Raw genomic sequence first — 18542 nt, 5'->3', positions numbered from 1 at the left:
CATTGTACCTTCCGAGAGCGAATGGCAAATGTGGCCAGGTGCTATTGCAGAAAAACTCATCTTTTTTAGATGGGTTCGCAGCCTCCCTGCATCCAAAAAAAACCTTTATTGCAAGGTGTGCCATGAGAGTCACGCGCCCCCGGCTTCTTTAATTGCACAAAACAGACACCTGACATTGTTCTTTTTGCAATCGAGCATTGTGCAAATTTTATGAAATAAATAAAATAGCCAGGTTTCCCACAGGAGGCTTTTATTTTCAGCCCGACATGGAGATGTCGAGGAGTTTCTTCATGCAAAAGGATGGGAGCTACCACTGAATTGCAGCTCTTAACACATCAACTTCCACCCTGCCGCAAATAACTACCATTTGCTCTGGGTCTGCATTGCCGAAGGGGAACTTTTTCTGGCCGGCAGCCGGAGGACTGAGGATGGTCGGGTTTCTGTGGGCTTTTGAGCTTATGCGTGTGGTTTTTCAAAATTACAATCTGCTTTTGAAAGGCGTGGTAAAAATCTTCCAGGAAACTGTTTTAAAGATGCTATTAGTATCATGTCTCCGGCTTCGAGTTCTGGGTAAGCAGTGAAGGAAACCAGCGGCTCAAGCGTTTAGCGTTAAGCACCAGAAATCAAAATATAAAACGGCTTTTCTTCCAAATCAAGTGATAACGCTTTTTGAAACACTCAAACGCTGCCTCGTCCCAAATATCACCGCAACCGGGATAGCTCATGAGACTCTTAATCTCAGAGTCGTGGGTTCAAGTTCCATACAGGGCAAAAAGATTCCTGCATTGCACGGGGTTGGACTAGATGACCCTAGGGCCCCTTCCAACTCTTATCAGGCTATGAATCAGAGCCGTCCAATTAAGTAAACTACAACCCCCAGAATGCACCTTGACTGGTTTGTGACGTTAGAGGGAAGTCTCGCACAGTTATACCGCATCACATGTTCAAAGCGATCTGCACGTTCTCAAGGAAACAGCTCCCACCTGGGCGCCTTTAACTGCCCTGTTTTTGCAATCAGATTGACTCCGAAGCAGAGAAGAGGAGCCTATTCAGCATCTTGTTATTTAGTCTCCGAGGCAGGTGAGTTGCAAACGTCCAGCAATTGCCGACCATTAAATGGCAGTAACTTCTTCAGCTGATTTGGGCTTTGGTTGCGCCCTCATGAGAGCCAGCTGAGTCTTGGAGTGAAGTCGGTTTTATTTTACATTTAAGTCTTTCGCTTGATCAAACGCTGGCCCCTTTTTTGTTGTTGTTGCAATGCTAATTAAGGCATCCTAGCTGATTGGATCCCATTATGTGGAAACAGCCCCTTTTAAGACGTTATATAGTGGGAAGGAAAGGAGGAGTCGTGTACCCGTGATCCCCTTGTGTTTATTGTAACGTCTGAAAGAGCCCCTGCGGGTACAAGTGGACATGCTTCGTTTGGGAAAGCATGTGGCCGGCGGGGAGGCTTGTGGGCTGGCGGAGGAGGGTGACCTTTTGCCATTTACATATTTGCGAGGGGTTTGTTCTGTGTCAAAACACGACACACAACCTGTGTTGTGTGAATGTGCACAGAGACCAGCCACATGTGCTTCTCCCAGTCCATATTTTTATGCTCATTATGATCACTGTAAAGGTAAAGGGACCCCTGACCATTAGGTCCAGTCGTGGCCGACTCTGGGGTTGTGGTGCTCATCTCACTTTATTGGCCAAGGGAGCCGGTGTACAGCTTCCGGGTCATGTGGCCAGCATGACTAAGCCGCTTCTGGAGAACAAGAGCAGCTCACAGAAATGCCGTTTACCTTCCCGCCGGAGCGGTACCTATTTATCTACTTGCACTTTGACGTGCTTTCGAACTGCTAGGTTGGCAGGAGCAGGGACCGAGCAACGGGAGCTCACCCCGTCATGGGGATTCGAACCACCGACCTTCTGATCGGCAAGCCCTAGGCTCTGTGGTTTAACCTGCAGCGCCACCCACGTCCCTTATCACTGTAGCAGACACATAAAGCACAGACAAAAATGCAAATCTAGTGCTGCATTGGCAGCAGTCTAGAGGGCCGATTTCTGCCAGATCAAGTTAAAATCTGTGTTTCAGCGTATTAACATCTTCTACATTTGTCTCTGCACAGCTCCCCAAATTGACCTGTAAGGGCATAGCAAAAATGACGACCTGCCCTGAGTATGCAAGTGAGACGAGCGCTTGTGGAGACCAGCAGGATCAGTGTGAGAAGCGTGAGGTTGTTTTCTGGGAAAGTGGTGATGGGGAAAACCTCTGGGACACCTTTGGGCTTCTGCAGATTGATGTGGGATGTGAAAGCCCCAGGGATCGGTTGGCCGAAAACAAGAATTGGTGTTCGGTATGTACAGTGCAAACGACAGACCTGCATTTTGAAATGAGTCCGTAAAGCTGTGGGACCACAATAATCCACACGAACAGCAGCTGCTGCCAATATAAATCCAGCCACATGGTTTGAGAGTCTAAGCATTGATGACTGGCAATTTCTTTTTCAAACAAGGGTGATATTTGGCTTTAAGAAAGTCTGAAAGGTCGGCAACGTCGTCTCTGCCTGGTGACTTCCTCACTTGCGAGGCAAGACACATGACACTCTTTAATCCATTTGTTAGCAGCACTTGTTAAGGCAGAGGGCAAGGGTAGTGTAGTGTAGTGGTTAGAGTGTAGCACTAGAACTGAGGGGATCGAGGTGCAAAACTCCATTCAGCCATCAAGGTCCTTGCATGACCTTGAGGCAGTCCCTGCCTCTCACCCAAGCCTACCTTACAGGGTTGTTGTGAGAATGCAATGAAGGACAGGAGAAGGAAATATTGGATATAAATGTGGAGGTGGCAGCCACAACCGTAGTAGTTCGCCCCTTTCTTCCCGGTGTGAGCTACAGTCAGCGGCCTTGCATTGTTTCCCCTTTATGCTTCCAAGCTGTTGACTCCTTTGTGTGTGAGCCAAGCTGGCGTGAAATGAGGCTAACTGGTGAATATATTGTAAAAATGAGATTATCCTAGCAGAATTGAATGATACTTGTGCATAATAAACAAATGGAATAAATATCTCAGAGGAATATATAGAAAAAGTTATAAAACAAACTCTGCGATAAAACCAAGACAAGATAAAAAGTACAACGAGAACAATTGGAAGTTTATTACAGAAGACTTTATTGGATAAGCTATGATGCCATATAAATAATTGGCTTTTTAACTGATATTCTTTTGTTATTGTTAATTCCTTTTTTATTTTTATTTTCTTTATATTTCCCCCCCCTCATTTTCGTGTATAACTCTGTTGTAATCATTTGTAATGTACGACTTTATCTGTAATGCAAGACGGTATTTTAAATCAATAAAGACGATAAAAAAATAAAAGAGGGTAACTGGTGAATAAGGAGGGCTGGCTCTGTCAGAATTCCTGTTGTTGCCTGCAGTGTGGAGGTGGATATTAAAGAGCCCAGTGGCTTGTATCTGCACTTCACTTCTCTTAACCTGTGTAAGTACAGATTTTTTAAAAAAGTGGGGTAACACACAGGTTACCTGGATTGTAAGGGGTTGGACTTGATGACTCTTGTCGCCCATTCCAACTCTATAGTTCTATGATTCTATGTGTCCAAATGTAAACATGATTACATCTAAGTTAAGACTAGGGCTGCAAGCCTTGACACAAGGAGAACAGGCAAGGTAAATCAGGTATCTCACCAGGTAATGTGCACCAATGGAGCTGTGTATGTTTAGGAGGGGGAAATTTGGGAGCTTTTAAAAGCATGCACACCATTTTGAATTCTGACAAGACGGTTGTGTTGATGAATGCTCCCCCGAGTAATTTTAGACTTTTTCCTGTTTTCTTTACATTAAGAGAAACGTTTTAAGGAAGCAGAGGCACTGGGAGAAGATAATTTCAGCAAAAAAGAGCAAAAGGAAATACGAGCGAGAGCGGCGCAAAGCTAAGCACGCGGAAGGAAAAGGTACAAGCAAAATTGCACTTTTTCTCTCCACATCTCTTAAGACCATAGTATAGGGAGCCATGGGGTTTGGTCACAGCTGATCACAGGCCCTTCGTGAAGTGGGACAGGGGCAGAACATCTGCTTTGCACTCAGAAGGTTCCGAGTTCAAATCCTGGCATCTCGAGGTAGGACTGTTAAAGGCTGCCTAAACCTTGCCAACAAAGGTCCGTATAGTTAAAGCCATGGTTTTCCCAGTAGTGATGTATGGAAGTGAGAGCTGGACCATAAAGAAGGCTGATTGCCGAAGAATTGATGCTTTTGAAGTATGGTGCTGGAGGAGACTCTTGAGAGTCCCATGGACTGCAAGAAGATCAAACCTATCCATTCTTAAGGAAATCAGCCCTGCGTGCTCACTGGAAGGACAGATCCTGAAGCTGAGGCTCCAATACTTTGGCCACCTCATGAGAAGAGAAGACTCCCTGGAAAAGACCCTGATGTTGGGAAAGATGGAGGGCACAAGGAGAAGGGGACGACAGAGGACAAGATGGTTGGACAGTGTTCTCGAAGCTACCAGCATGAGTTTGACTAAACTGTGGGAGGCAGTGGAAGACAGAAGTGCCTGGCGTGCTCTGGTCCAGGGGGTCACGAAGAGTCGGACACGACTAAATGACTAAACAACAACAAAACCCTTGCGAGCTGCTGCCAGTCAGTGTGAGCAGCCTGAGTCAGTGTAGGGCAGCTTCCTATGGTCCTGTTATCATTGGCCTTCTCCTGCAATGTGCAGCTGCGAGAGAGTGCTGTGTCTGTTTTAGGGCACACTTTCAGTTCCTGCAGGGTAATGTTGAGGCTTTACAGGCCTGGCTGCTATTCTGCATGAGCTGAATTTACACCCCAGAAGATGCTCCACCATCCTTTGCAACGTTCTGGGGTGCTGGGCTTGTTGGCAGAAAACATCAAATGTGGAAAGGCTTCTCTGAAGCTAACAGGCATGAGAACCACTGTCTTCAAATGGTGCTTGATTTAGAGGTGCTGATTTATTCTCTTAAAAACATCTTCCATAGGACTGTTACTCAGAAATCCGTTTATTTTAAGACGCTCTGTGTACATAGATAGTTTTAGATGTGGGATCCCAGCTTTTTAGATGTGGGATCTGAAGTTGAAGCAATCAACTTGGGATCTCTTAAGGGGCCTTGTTGGCACCCAAAACATTAAAATAAATGGAGTGTGCTTGTGGATCTTGCTCTCACATTATTCTGGTAAGATGTATAGCTACTTTTCTTCCATGTATGAATATGAACCGTGATAATTCCTGCCAAACTCCACTATCAAGCTGTAAAAAAGACCTTGGTACCCAGAAGGCAGGCGAATAATCTCACTGACTTCATCAGACAGCCTCTCTGTACAGGGAGATTTTGACCTGTGAGGACTTTCAAATAGGGCACAATCTCATTAAGGACCTTAAAGATAAAGGTACCCCTGACCATTAGGTCCAGTCGTGACCGACTCTGGGGTTGCAGCGCTCATCTCGCTTTATTGGCCGAGGGAGCCGGCGTACAGCTTCCGGGTCATGTGGCCAGCATGACTAAGCCGCTTCTGGCGAACCAGAGCAGCGCACGGAAACGCCGTTTACCTTCCCGCCGGAGCGGTACCTATTTATCTACTTGCAGTTTGATGTGCTTTCAAACTGCTAGGTTGGCAGGAGCAGGGACCGAGCAACGGGAGCTCACCCCGTTGCGGGGATTTGAACCGCCGACCTTCTGATCGGCAAGCCCTAGGCTCTGTGGTTAACTTACTATGCACCAATGCTACGTCTGCACGTTTTAATTTGGCTTAGATGTGAGTGACTGGATGTTCTCTTTCCCCCCTCTCTCTCATACAATTCTCATATTTGCCTGGGTTTCAGATGCTGTTCCCCAGCGCAGCAAGCGGGATTTGAAATTGATTGCCAAAGAGCGCCTTCTGGAAGCCAAGGAATCGGGCCCTCGGCTGTGTATCGATTTGAGCATGACCGCTCACATGACGAAGAAGGTAGTGGCAGTGAATCATCTCCACCACTTTTTTTTTCATGGCTGGTTTAAGGGTATTGTGGGCCTCTGCTCTTTTGCTGAGTAGCCACTGCAGTAGTACCTCTGGTTACGAACGCTTCAGGTTACGAGCTCTGCTAACCCGGAAGTAGCTGCTCCTGGTTGTGAACTTTGCCTCAGAATGCGAACGAAAATCGCGCGCAGTGGGAGGCCCCATTAGCAAAAAAGCGCCTCAGAACAAGAACGGTTTCAGCTTAAGAATGGACCTCTGGAGCGAATTAAGTTCGTAACTGGAGGTACCACTGTATTGAACACATTACAGGCCACTTGTAAGAGGACTAGGGTGCGTTCAGCAACATCGCTTTGCGATGTCTCGATTTACCACTGAGAAATGCTGGTGGGGCAGAGGACTGGACCTTTGAATTCTTCCTCATTTTAAAATACAACACTTTCAAAGCTCAGATGTCAGGTAAGAATCTTCTCCCTAACACACGAGTTGTCTGTGTGCAAGAGGAAGATTTATTTCTTTTCTTTCCCCCCCAAATTATTTATTAGTTTTTCAAATTGTTACAAATCAAACCAAATTGCTTTAATTTAATACAATTTATTTTTTAAAAAATCAGGTTTCCCGCTCCTGTTGCAAACATATGTCCATCCTTTCCTCCTGTAGCCACCTCATCTCTTCTTTAATATCCATTTCATCCTTCACTTCTTGTTGTCCGTTCTTACAGCAAGCCATTGTTTCCTCCCCCCACACAGCGCCTCTGTTATGTCTTACAAATATAAAATCCATTTCTCGTGTGTAGTGCTTCATAAACCTTGTCGTCTCAGACCTGGTGTGCTGGGGAGAGTTGATTACTATCGAGGGAGATTTTTTTTCAACGCACAGGGTCCTGCAAACATTCCTCCCGCATCTGCAGTCTGAAATAGTACAGGCCTGTAAGATGGGGGTGAAGAGCCTCTAACCCATAGGCCAAATCACATCTGCCGGATCTCCCTATTTAGTCTGCTAGGCCGTTTTTCTGAAACCACGCTCATTTGCCCCATACCATGACGTCTGGTGGGACGCGGGTGGCGCTGTGGGTTAAACCACAGAGCCTAGGACTTGCTGATCAGCAGGTTGGCGGTTCGAATCCCTGCGACGGGGTGAGCTCCCGCTGCTCGGTCCCTGCTCCTGCCAACCTAGCAGTTCGAAAGCACGTCAAAGTGCAAGTAGATAAATAGGTACCGCTCTGGCGGGAAGGTAAACGGTGTTTCTGTGTGCTGCTTTGGTTCTGTGTGCTGCTCTAAGCCGGAAGCGGCTTAGTCATGCTGGCCACATGACCCGGAAGCTGTACGCTGGCTCCCTCGGCCAATAAAGCGAGATGAGCGCCACAAACCCAGAGTCGGCCATGACTGGGCCTAATGGTCAGGGGTCCCTTTACCTTTATGATGTCTAGTGTAGGGCAGAGAGCAGGCTGCAGAAAGCCGGATTGAACTTGCCCACCACCTGATCTGTGGCGAGTTCAGTCCTGCTTGGACTGCTGCTGGCATGCCTGATCCATGCACAGAAAGTGCAAGAGATGCCTATTATTTGGTTCTGAGTTACGCAGATTGGCGACCAGTTGGGTCCTACTCAGAAGGCACTGGCTTTTACTTGGTCACTGTCACGGATTTTCCAGTTTTGCTTCCTTAGCCCACTTAACTCTGGGTTAAGTGGTGAATGGGTCTGTTTTACCACGCTGGTGAGGAGGAGTAGCTAATTGAGATCAAGAGCTATGTTGAGTTTAACAGCATCCCTTACAGTGGTACCTCGGGTTACAGACACTTCAGGTTACAGACGCTTCAGGTGACAGACTCTGCTAACCCAGAAATAGTACCTTGGGTTAAGAACTTTGCTTCAGGATTAGAACAGAAATTGCGTGGCGGCAGCGGGAGGCCCCATTAGCCAAAGTGTTACCTCAGGTTAAGAACAGTTTCAGGTTAAAAACGGACCTCCGGAACGAATTAAGTTCTTAACCCGAGGTACCACTGTATTTTGTACTGAGTGTATGGTGGTTGAGTCAGCCATTTTGGAAAGTACGCAAAGTGCTAGGGCAAAAAGGCCCATTGCCGGTTTTCCTGATCGTTTTTCTTTTCTTCCTCGCAAGGAAACAAGTCGGCTTGCTGCTCAGATAAGGCGGCTTTATGGGTCAAACAAGAAAGCTCAAGCCCCCTTCTGGATCTACCTCACAGGGTTTGTGAAAAACAGCCCAATTTACGAAGCATGCCAGAGGATGAATGATGGATTTGCCAGTTATCTTGTAAGTATATCCCCCTCCTGCCTTCAAGAAATACAGTGGTACCTCGGGTTACGTACGCTTCAGGTTACATACGCTTCAGGTTACAGACTCCGCTAACCCAGAAATAGTGCTTCAGGTTATGATCTTTGCTTCAGGATGAGAACAGAAATCGTGCTCCGGCAGCGCAGCAGCAGCGGGAGGCCCCATTGGCTAAAGTGGTGCTTCAGGTTAAGAACAGTTTCAGGTTAAGTATGGAACTTATTAAGTACTTAACCCAAGGTACCACTGTAAAGTCAGTGACATTTTGAAGAGCAAACAAAGCCATTTCTTGCTGGAAGAACTAAGAATGTTGAGGTGATTAATCCTGGAAATGTCCTTACTTTCTAGAGTTGCTCAACGTTGAAGCTGTGGATAAATGCTAATTTCATTCCCTGGATTTGTATTTGCCATCTTGATTAAATGCTAATTTCATTAAATTCTCTGGATTTGTAATTGCCATTTGCTTATTATTTAGCAGACCTTGGAAAAACAAATACTCTCAGGCCAGAGATGGCCTCTTGTTTCCAAAAGATGTCTGCCGACTGCCTTTTAAAAATTCAATCCCATACACATGGGTTATATTGTTCTACTATTTTTCAGATGGATGTTACTCCAGAAAGTTACCTTGACCTGTTTCCTTTAGAAAGAATTGTGTACCTCACTCCAGACTCCGAGAACGGTACGGCGTTGCAGCTTCGGCATGAAAGATTTCTGTTAAAGCTTTAGATTATTTTAAATGAATAAGTTCTTGCCTTGGGGATTTAGGTTTCAAGTCATCCTGAGCAAACTTGTCTCCAGCCTTTTGCTTGTCTTAGGCTGTAATATTCAACTCTCAAATTTGCATCTTGTTTCAGCATCCTCTCGAACCATCGGTGTAAGGCAATTCTTTATGATGATAGTGCTGGACGAGCCGTCCGCATATCCCATCCTAAGCAACAAATCTTAGATTTGGTTCTTGGTCAGAACAAATGGTGGCAAATGAGAGATGTCTCTGCAGCGTTAAATTGTTATTGTTGTTGTTGTTTAGTCGTTTAGTCGTGTCCGACTCTTCGTGACCCCCTGGACCAGAGCACGCCAGGCACTTCTGTCTTCCACTGCCTCCCGCTGTTTGGTCAGACTCATGTTTGTAGCTTCGAGAACACTGTCCAACCATCTCGTCCTCTGTCGTCCCCTTCTCCTTGTGCCCTCAATCTTTCCCAACATCAGGGTCTTTTCCAGGGAGTCTTCTCTTCTCATGAGGTGGCCAAAGTCTTGGAGTCTCAGCTTCAGGATCTGTCCTTCCAGTGAGCACTCAGGGCTGATTTCCTTCAGAATGGATAGGTTTGATCTTCTTGCAGTCCATGGGACCCTCAAGAGTCTCCTCCAGCACCATAATTAAAAAGCATCAATTCTTCGGCGATCAACCATCTTTATGGTCCAGCTCTCACTTCCATATTAAGCTCTCACTTCCATTATTAATTATTAACAGTTCCAGCGTTAAGTAGGCCTCTGTATTCTCAGATTCAGGTCTTTTTCTAAATTTGAAGTCGGGGATCAACTTCACTTTGGGGTGGGTGAAACAGGCCCCAGGCTCTCTACAGATGTTTTTGCCATGTTGGCTGGTGGCTTGAGGGGAGTTGGAACCCTAACCACATCTGGAGCTTCCACGCCACTCTGGTGATAGTATGCAGTTCTGCTTATGTGCTCATTGCTAACAGAAATACAAGCAAACCTCTGATGCGAAGCGTGGAGAAAGTGATTATCTTGAACAGGGTTCAGCAAACTTTTTCAGCAGGGGGCTGGTCCACTGTCCCTCAGACCTTGTTGGGGGTGGACAAAATTTTTTTGGGGGGGGTGGTGGTGGTGGAAATGAACGAATTCCTATGCCCCACAAATAACCCAGAGATGCATTTTAAATAAAAGCACACATTCTACTCATGTAAAAACACCAAGCAGGCCCCACAAATAACTCAGAGATGCATTTTAAATAAAAGGACACATTTTACTCATGTAAAAACACGCTGATTCCCAGACCATCCGCAGGCTGGATTTAGAAGGCAATTGGGCCGGATCAGGCCCCTGGGCCTTAGTTTGCCCACCCATGATCTTGAATAACGGAATACGGAATGGTATAGTTTTTGTAAAATATGCAGGGATTCATGATATGTAAAATGAACCATGGAAAGAGAAGGAGGGAAGTCATTGATATCTTAAGGATGTAAAATGAGTATTTTTAAATTGTGCATCGGAAAATTTAATAAAAATTATATGTAAAAGAGAGAGAAAGAGAGAGAGGGAAAGTGATTATCTTCTGCAGCAAACTTTGCATGGACACGTCAGATTTCCAGAGTGCTTGTTAGCTTACTTGTGGATCAGCTTCACGTGTCTGGAATGACACGTTTTTGTCTCTCTATGTCAGTCAGTAGAGCATTAGACAATTGCAGGTTTGTGGGTTCAAGCCCCCAAAGATCCCTGCATTGCAGGGGGTTAGACTAGATGACCCTCGTGGTCCCTTCCTACTCTGTTTGAAAAGTAGTGCTGTATCCACAGTTGCCTGGCAGAATAGAATTTTTTTCAGCAGGCATTTAGAAGCTGGCACAGAAGGCGCCTGCTGAATCTCTAGTTGCAGAGAGTTTTATTTTATTTTCATTTTTTTTATTCGTTTTCACAACATTATAAACAACCAAACACATAAAACAAACAAACACAAATCATAGCCTTATTAAAAATTACACTTATTAACTTTGTTAAGTGACTTCCTCGCTTCCCCTTGGTTGAATTTCATTGCGTGTCCTTTTAACGGTTTTCCAAATCGCAGTTCTTAAAAAAATTTAACTTAAACATTAAAATCCTTAGATCTTCACATTATGAAATTAAACATATTAATTCATCGCTTAAATAAAATCCTAAGCCAGTTAAGTATCTGCAAGCTGTTAGTTTAACTTAACATATTTAACTAAGTAATCATTAAATTTGATCCAATCTTCCTGATACTCCTCCTCCTTCTGGTCGCGGACTCTTCCGGTTAGGTCGGCTAGCTCCGAAAAATCCATCATCTTCATCTGCCAGTCTTCTATCGTTGGTAATTCTTGGGTTTTCCACTTTTTAGCTAACAAACTACGAGCCGCAGTTGTGGCGGCAGTTGTAGTTGCAGAGAGTTTTAAGGAGAGTTTGGGTGGCCATCTATCACAGATGATTTACTTGAGATTCCTGAATCGCAGGGGGTTGGACTAGATGACCATCAGAGTCCCTTCCAGCTATACAATTCTATAATGTTTCTGTTGCCATTTTAATGCTGTCATATAAATGTGTCACTGTTTTTTTGTTTACACACGTGCTCACGTTTCTTTTTTGCGTTCCAGCTCTCGAGGAAGTTGACCCGCAAAAGGTGTACATCCTTGGAGGGTTGGTGGACGAAAGCATCAAAAAGGCAAGTGCGTCGCACACGATATAAGCTATGGTTTTGATGGAAACTTCTGCACATTTTCAACTTTTAACATTAGTCATGTTGTGGCTTAGGCTGTGCTTCGGTATCCTCTCGTAGTAAAAAAATTCCCGTACCTTTTCAGGAGGTTGTTGGGAAGAGGAAATTTCAGCGAGTGCTGCTTTCTTCACCTTTCCACAACACTGTATTCCGGTTCTTGCTGCTAGAAGAAAATTATTAGGGTGTCCATATGCAACTCTGTTCCTTTTAAAACTAGTGAACGCTCTGTGGGGTGACTGTAGCAGCTGTGGAGTCTTTGTGTATAATTTTATTAAGTTTTCTGTTTTACAATTTAAAATACTCATTTTACATCCTTAAGATGTCAATGACATCCCTTCTTCCCTTTCCATGGTTCATTTTACATATCGTAAATCCCTGCCTATTTTACAAAAAACTATGCCATTCAGTATTCCATTATTATGTCCACCAAAACTTACTTGCACTGCTTAATTTATCTTAATGCTGCCAGCATTTTCAGCTGTACGGTGGTACCTCGTTTTTTGAGTGTCTTGGAAGCCGAACGTTTCGGTTTTCAAATGCCGAAAACCCGGAAGTAAATGCTTCCGTTTTTGAATGCGCCTCAGAAGTCAAACAGCTTTTGCTGCGTTTCCCCCCAATTTTCTCCATTGACTTTGCAGACTGCCCTTTGCGCTTTGGTTGTCGAACGTTTCGGAAGTTGAATGGTCTTCCGGAACGGATTACATTCTACAACTGAGGTACCACTGTACACAATTATTTCCCATATATTCAATAACCGTTTTCCCGTCTTCTTTAAACGTATGTTCTTATTGTTCTCAACTCAGCTGTTGAGTCTTTGGGTTGAATTGCAGCTCACTTATGGGCTCTTGGTGAGACAGTCCCCAAGGGACCATTGGTGTGACTTTTCTTTTATATATATATTTACAGAGACTCACCTTCCAAAGAGCCCAGGAAGAACATCTGCAAACAGCACGGCTGCCAATCCAAGAGTACATGGTAAAGAACGTCAATACAAAGAATTATCACTCCACAACATTGGCCATCAATCAAGGTGAGGTTCTTGCAGTGTTTGCTGGAAGTTTGAGAATTCCTGATCCATGGTTGCAGTCATAGGATTGTTGTCTTTCACATGACGGTATATGTTTTGACTCTACAGAGTAGGAAGTGACGAAGACAGGATGTTTGTTTTACTGTGTTCCGTGAAGTGGGACTATTGTCCTTTGTTCTTTTCCCCCATTGCTGTCTGATGCTAGAGAGAGAGAGGGAGCCATGTCGCAGTGCTCCGTGTGTGTTTATATGTCAATAAAGTAGATTAGCCAAAATGCTAAGTTGCTGAGGTCTGTTACGCAAGGTGCGCAAACTCTGCGGATCCCTAAGTGTGCCAGTGTCGGTTGGCATCGGTCGCTGTGATGTTCGGGTAGAAGAAAGCTCTTGAAGCTCCCGAATGAACGACCAGGAGGGAGAGAATATGCCAGTCGGGCATGTGTCTCTATCAGGGTCCTACTTGAGTGTAGGCTGAACTCCTGACAGGAATGCATCCCGTAGGTGATGTGCTGCCACTAGTTTTCAAATGCAGCCTGCAGCTGCTGTTCTGTTAAATGGGACACCATAATGATGCTGTCTGCTCGGGTCCCAATGCAATGGTCTTATTAATGTTGCTTTATGTAGTGCTCAGTGGAAGCTGGTCCATTTATATAATCCCATATCTTAAACCATTATTTATTCTGATATAATTTCGCCTTGTCCCTGATAACTGTTGAAGATCTAGAAGATTATATTGGAATTTTGTGTAATGGAGTATATGATAAAGTACATTTAGGACGTAGGAGAAGTAGGCCTTTATCAGTTTGGGGAAGATTTCTGGGGGCGTTTTTCAATATGATGTTGGAGATCTTCCAAACCTTCTTTCTAAATGATATTGCTCCATTTATTTTGAACAAAGGAAACAATAATTATAATCCCTGTTGCTAGAAATGTAATTGGAAGGGAGGTTTGGGGTTTGATTTCAACCCCAAATATCGGGAAATTTCTACAGTTTCTACAATTTTTAAAATATGCTGTAAGCCACTCATCGTGGCTGGGGAAACTCAGCCAGATTGGTGGGGTATAAATATTAAAATGATGATGATGATGATGATGAATGGGTTAGTGCCCTACCTTAGGCTGCCATCAAACCTAGTTGTCTGCCTTATTACTTCCAACCAGCTATGGCAGCCCCTGGTGTTGGTCTTCCAGCCTTATGCCCTACCCTTCCCAGTGGGTACCGGCCGCACCTGGTAGCTCAGTCTTGTGAAGAATGGGGAGTTTGAGAAGCAGGGAAGGGAGGAAAACTTTGGATGAAGTAGAAAGCCTCTCATTCTGGTTAGGCTGGGTGAAGCAAGAGCATTCTAGAGCTCTTATGTGTTTTGTTTTATTGGCCCATTCTCGCAACCAAATGGCTGCCTGCACCTACACTAAAATGAGGGGCATAATTCAGCCAAAGTTCCCGTATTTTTTGCTCTATAAGACTCACTTTTTCCCTCCTAAAAAGTAAGGGGAAATGTGTGTGCGTCTTATGGAGCGAATGCAGGCTGCGCAGCTATCCCAGAAGCCAGAACAGCAAGAGGGATTGCTGCTTTCACTGCGCAGCGATCCCTCTTGCTGTTCTGGCTTCTGAGATTCAGAATATTTTTTTTCTTGTTTTCCTCCTCCAAAAACTAGGTGCGTCTTGTGGTCTGGTGTGTCTTATAGAGCGAAAAATATGGGTAAATAACTTCAGGCACTATTGATTTTACTAGGATACAGTTGAGCCTGCGCCTGACACTACTGTTGAAATCGACAAGTCTTGCTTACAGCAATGCTTATACCCCTTGCACATTTTAAGCTTGTGACAATTTTGGTGTCTGGGATTGAAGAATATCCATTTTGCTGTCTCTCACTTGTTCCTCAGGTTGCACTGTTATAAAAGGTACTGTGTAACTCGATAGTATGAGGACTACTGAGCTAGCTATGTGTTCATGGAGCATTAGATTTCAGCTAATTCTCTATATCAGAGATTTTAGGAGACTCGTAGAGAATTAGCTGACTCCCTGGGAAAGACCCTGATGTTGGGAAAGATGGAGGGCACAAGGAGAAGGGGACGACAGAGGACGAGATGGTGGGACAGTGTTCTCGAAGCTACCAGCATGAGTTTGACCAAACTGCGGGAGGCAGTGGAAGACAGGAGTGCCTGGCGTGCTCTGGTCCAGGGGGTCACGAAGAGTCGGACACGACTAAACGACTAAACACCAACAGCAACAATGCTCCATGAACACATAGCTAGCTCAGTAGTCCTCATACGATCGAGTTACACAGTACCTTTTATAACATGCAACCTGAGGAACAAGTGAGAGACAGCAAAATGGATATTCTTCAATCCCAAACACCAGAATTGTCACAAGCTTAAAATGTGCAAAGGGTAGAAGCATTGCTGTAAGCAATGGGGAGGTTTCCATAAACAAGACGTTCCAGCTGCTCTGCCGCCTGATAATAATAAAAAAATTCTTGAATGTCACGATTGTCTCACACTTTTCATCCAGTTCCCACTAATCCCTGTAATAATCACATGTGTTTCTCTCAGTGCTTGATGCCTTGTCAACTTTCTACGAGACCAAGAGCTGGGAGGAAGCCCTCAAAGCTGCAGTTTCTCCTGGAAAAGGATACATTCTTCGAGACCCAGCACAGGGAAGCGAGGAATCGGCATGCAAAAGCAGGAGAGAAGTTGATAAGGAGGTGGCTGGGTTAGGACCTGTCTTCAGTGACCCTCACCTGCTCAACTGATCCCCACTTCTCTGGAGGCAATCAGTCGTGGGGCTAAACAGTTGCTTGTTCTTGTTGAATCTGTGTTAGGAGATGGGGTTAAAATACCCTTGACCTCCTTTAATATTGTTGTTAGCGACCAATGGCGAGAACATTTTTTCCTTGGGTAAACAGGGCATTTGTTCTGAGAGCTGCTGCTTTTTTTTGTTAGCGGTAAAGTGTTTAATAAATTTATTTCATAAACAAGCAAGCGTCCCAAAGCTTGGTTGCGTGGACACCGGTTACATAGCGCTGCGTACGGGGTGGCCTTGGGCTCAGTTTGCGGAACTCTTGACGGGAGAACGTGTGGCGGCAGCTTTGCATCCCTTCCTCTACTTTGCGTGCAGTGAGCATGGGAGACGTTGAGAAGGGCAAGAAGATCTTTGTTCAGAAGTGTCCGCAGTGCCACACAGTTGAGAAGGGAGGCAAGCACAAGACTGGCCCTAACCTTCATGGTCTTTTTGGCCGAAAGACTGGTCAGGCCGAAGGTTTCTCTTACACAGAGGCCAACAAAAGCAAAGGTATAACCTGGGGAGAAGATACACTGATGGTTTACTTGGAAAACCCCAAGAAGTATATTTCAGGAACCAAGATGATATTTGCTGGCAAGAAGAAGAAGAAGGGGGAGAGGGCAGATTTAATAGCATACCTTAAGGAGGCGACTTCTAACTAATGGCTTCTGCTACCTTATTTACCGTATTTTTCACCCTATAGGACGCACTTTTTCCCCTCCAAAAATGAAGGGGAAATCTGTGTGCGTCCTATGGGGCGAATGCAGGCTTTCGCTGAAGCTTGGAGAGCGAGAGGGGTCGGTGCGCACTGACCCCCCCTCTCTCTCCAGGCTTCAGGAAGCTATCCCTAAGCCTGGGGAGCCCGCGGGAGTTCCCGCAGGGCTCCCTAGGCTTCGGATAGCAGCCTGCTGCATGGAGCGCGGGGCGTGCTGAAGCAGAGCGCCCCGCGCTTCGGGCAGACATCGGGCAGCCCCACAAGCTCAGGGGACAGTGGGGAGGCGCAGCGCCGCCATCCCGCTGTTCCCCGACTTGGTTTGGATTCCCCGACCTGGTTTTTTGGGGGGGAATAAAGGAATTCCCCCCCTTTATTTCCCCCCCAAAAAACTAGGTGCGTCCTATGGGACGAAAAATACGGTATTTCAGCAACACAAATGGAAAGGACTCTCTGATGAGATTGGTTTTTAAACTTTCTGTTTTTACATGCATTATATTGTAACAACTTCAAAAAGCCTTCATGTTAGCCAGAGAACTTTTGATCATGGATGGTTCTTAACACATGTACTTGTTCTTGTATTATAATTTATAGAATTGTGCAGTCAGGCTTGAATGAGTGCAGGCAGGGTGACTAGTGTTTCCTGATCATGTAATTAAAACACAAACAACCCCTGTCAACCCCCCCCCCCAAAACAAGCAAGTGTCCCACCATTGGCTAATGGGTGGATGACTCTTTCAACCCCTTAGCGGCAAGGAAGCTGATTATATGACATTCTAGTTCTGTGTGTCAAGAGAGCGATGCCTTATCCCAAGTGGCAGTTCTCCAGGACTGCAGATTGGGCATTCCCAGCCCCACCTTCAGATGCTTGGGATTGAGACTTTCCAGTGGCGTAGCGTGGGGGGCGCAGGGGGGGCCGGCCGCACCGGGTGCAACATCTGGGGGTTAGGGTTAGGGGGCGCAAATCCACGGGTTAGGGGGCGCAAATTACTTGCCTTGCCCCGGGTGCTGACAACCCACGCTACGCCACTGAGACTTTCCGTGTGCCAACGCAGCCCTGTTTAGGGAAGCTTTTAATGTTTGATGTATTACAGCACGGGTGTCAAACACAAGGCCCGCGGGCCGAATCCGGCCCGCCAGACCTCGTCATGTGGCCCGTGTAGCCGGCGGCGGCCGCCAGCCTTCACCTTTTATTCTCACTTTCTTTTTTTTGACACAAGAAAGCCGCCTCTTCAGCGCATGTGCGGCAGCCTACAAGCCAGAGAATGTCTGCCCTCTAGCGGCGCCGGCCGTTCTACACAGGAAACCTCCACTTTACATGCATTCAGGAAACCTCCACTTGTTTTTATATTGAGCGCATGCCATCCTGTGATGTGACAGATCCAACGGCTGCCTGAACCCTTCTCTCCTGTACTGTAAGTCCTACAGATACAACCGGCCCTTTGAGGGTGACCAAACTGCTGATGCGGCCCCCGATGAATTTGAGTTTGACACCCCTGTATTACAGTATTTTAATATTTTTCTGGAAGCCCAGCCAGATGGGCGGGGTATAAATAATTTATTATTATTATTGTTGTTGTTGTTTGTTGTCACAGAGTGAGCCGGACAGTCAATTACGCAGTTCAAAGCTGGAGTTACGCAACTCTTTATTAGCAAAAACACAATGGCTGAGTGCCAGGCCTAACGAACACAGCAGTTCAATCCTGGTAGGTCTTCCTCCATGAATTCAGGTGCAGAGACTAAAGGTCCTCACTTCCTCACAGCCATCAATGTCTTGTCCTCTCCAGGGCTTTCCCCAAGCTATTGGAGACTGCGCCTGCATGCCTGTCTTTGCTCCTCCTGTTTTATGCCTCTTCTGGTTCTGGGATTTGGGGAACTAGTTGCAACAGGAGGGGGAGACATCTCTTGTCTCTTCACCAGAGTAATCTCATGTCTCCTGGCTCCCATCCTCTCCTGCCTCCGATTCCGGACTTCTGTTACAGACTCTCCCAGCTCACTAAGCCCTGTTACCTCCTCAGCTTCCGACACCTCCTCTTCCCCCGTCTTCTTCTGATCACTCAACAACGGTCCATGACACAGAAACTGTGACCCTTCTATGAATGTGTTGCTCACGTAGAGGAGAACCTACAGTGATGGATTATGGGACTTTAGGACAGGACAGTAACGTATCAGTCATTTCATTTATTGTTGTTGTTGTTCAGTTGTTTAGTTGTGTCTGACTCTTCGTGACCCCATGGACCAGAGCACGCCAGGCACTCCTGTCTTCCACTGCCTCACGCAGTTTGGTCAAACTCATGCTGGTAGCTTCGA

The 18542-nt window shown here is 45.8% G+C and overlaps 2 protein-coding genes across 3 annotated transcripts; both read left to right on the top strand.

Annotated features, from left to right (window-relative positions):
- Positions 1–920: 920 nt before the first annotated feature.
- TRMT10B (tRNA methyltransferase 10B) lies at positions 921–15716 on the top strand. Of its 2 annotated transcripts, none has more exons than XM_083593855.1 (9): positions 921–1080; positions 2112–2339; positions 3839–3947; positions 5831–5955; positions 8081–8233; positions 8852–8930; positions 11593–11660; positions 12621–12744; positions 15292–15716. In XM_083593855.1, the coding sequence occupies exons 2-9, from the start codon at positions 2145–2147 to the stop codon at positions 15489–15491; spliced, it is 1053 nt and encodes a 350-aa protein (XP_083449981.1). In that variant the 5' UTR covers positions 921–1080; positions 2112–2144; the 3' UTR covers positions 15492–15716. The 2 variants fall into 2 exon arrangements, with proteins under 2 accessions (XP_083449981.1, XP_083449982.1); XM_083593856.1 differs by having other exon boundaries at positions 924–1080; positions 2133–2339.
- Positions 15717–15725: 9 nt separating this feature from the next.
- On the top strand, positions 15726–16197 carry LOC310752997 (cytochrome c-like). Its single transcript, XM_083594206.1, has one exon. The coding sequence runs from the start codon at positions 15862–15864 to the stop codon at positions 16180–16182; it is 321 nt and encodes a 106-aa protein (XP_083450332.1). The 5' UTR covers positions 15726–15861; the 3' UTR covers positions 16183–16197.
- Positions 16198–18542: the final 2345 nt, after the last annotated feature.

Source organism: Podarcis filfolensis (assembly GCF_964270895.1).
Source record: "Podarcis filfolensis genome assembly, chromosome: 17".
In the NCBI taxonomy this organism is placed as follows: domain Eukaryota; kingdom Metazoa; phylum Chordata; class Lepidosauria; order Squamata; family Lacertidae; genus Podarcis; species Podarcis filfolensis.
This window is presented reverse-complemented; position numbering and strand designations above follow the sequence as displayed.

What these genes read in the sequence shown, in the direction of transcription:
- TRMT10B (XM_083593855.1), top strand. Translation starts at nt 2,145, where the DNA reads ATGACGACCTGCCCTGAGTATGCAAGTGAGACGAGCGCTTGTGGAGAC. An exon ending in CCGCTCACATGACGAAGAAG is followed by an intron (nt 5,956 to 8,080) that starts GTAGTGGCAGTG and finishes CTTCCTCGCAAG; the next exon opens with GAAACAAGTCGGCTTGCTGC. An exon ending in TGGACGAAAGCATCAAAAAG is followed by an intron (nt 11,661 to 12,620) that starts GCAAGTGCGTCG and finishes ATATATTTACAG; the next exon opens with AGACTCACCTTCCAAAGAGC.
- LOC310752997 (XM_083594206.1), top strand. Translation starts at nt 15,862, where the DNA reads ATGGGAGACGTTGAGAAGGGCAAGAAGATCTTTGTTCAGAAGTGTCCG.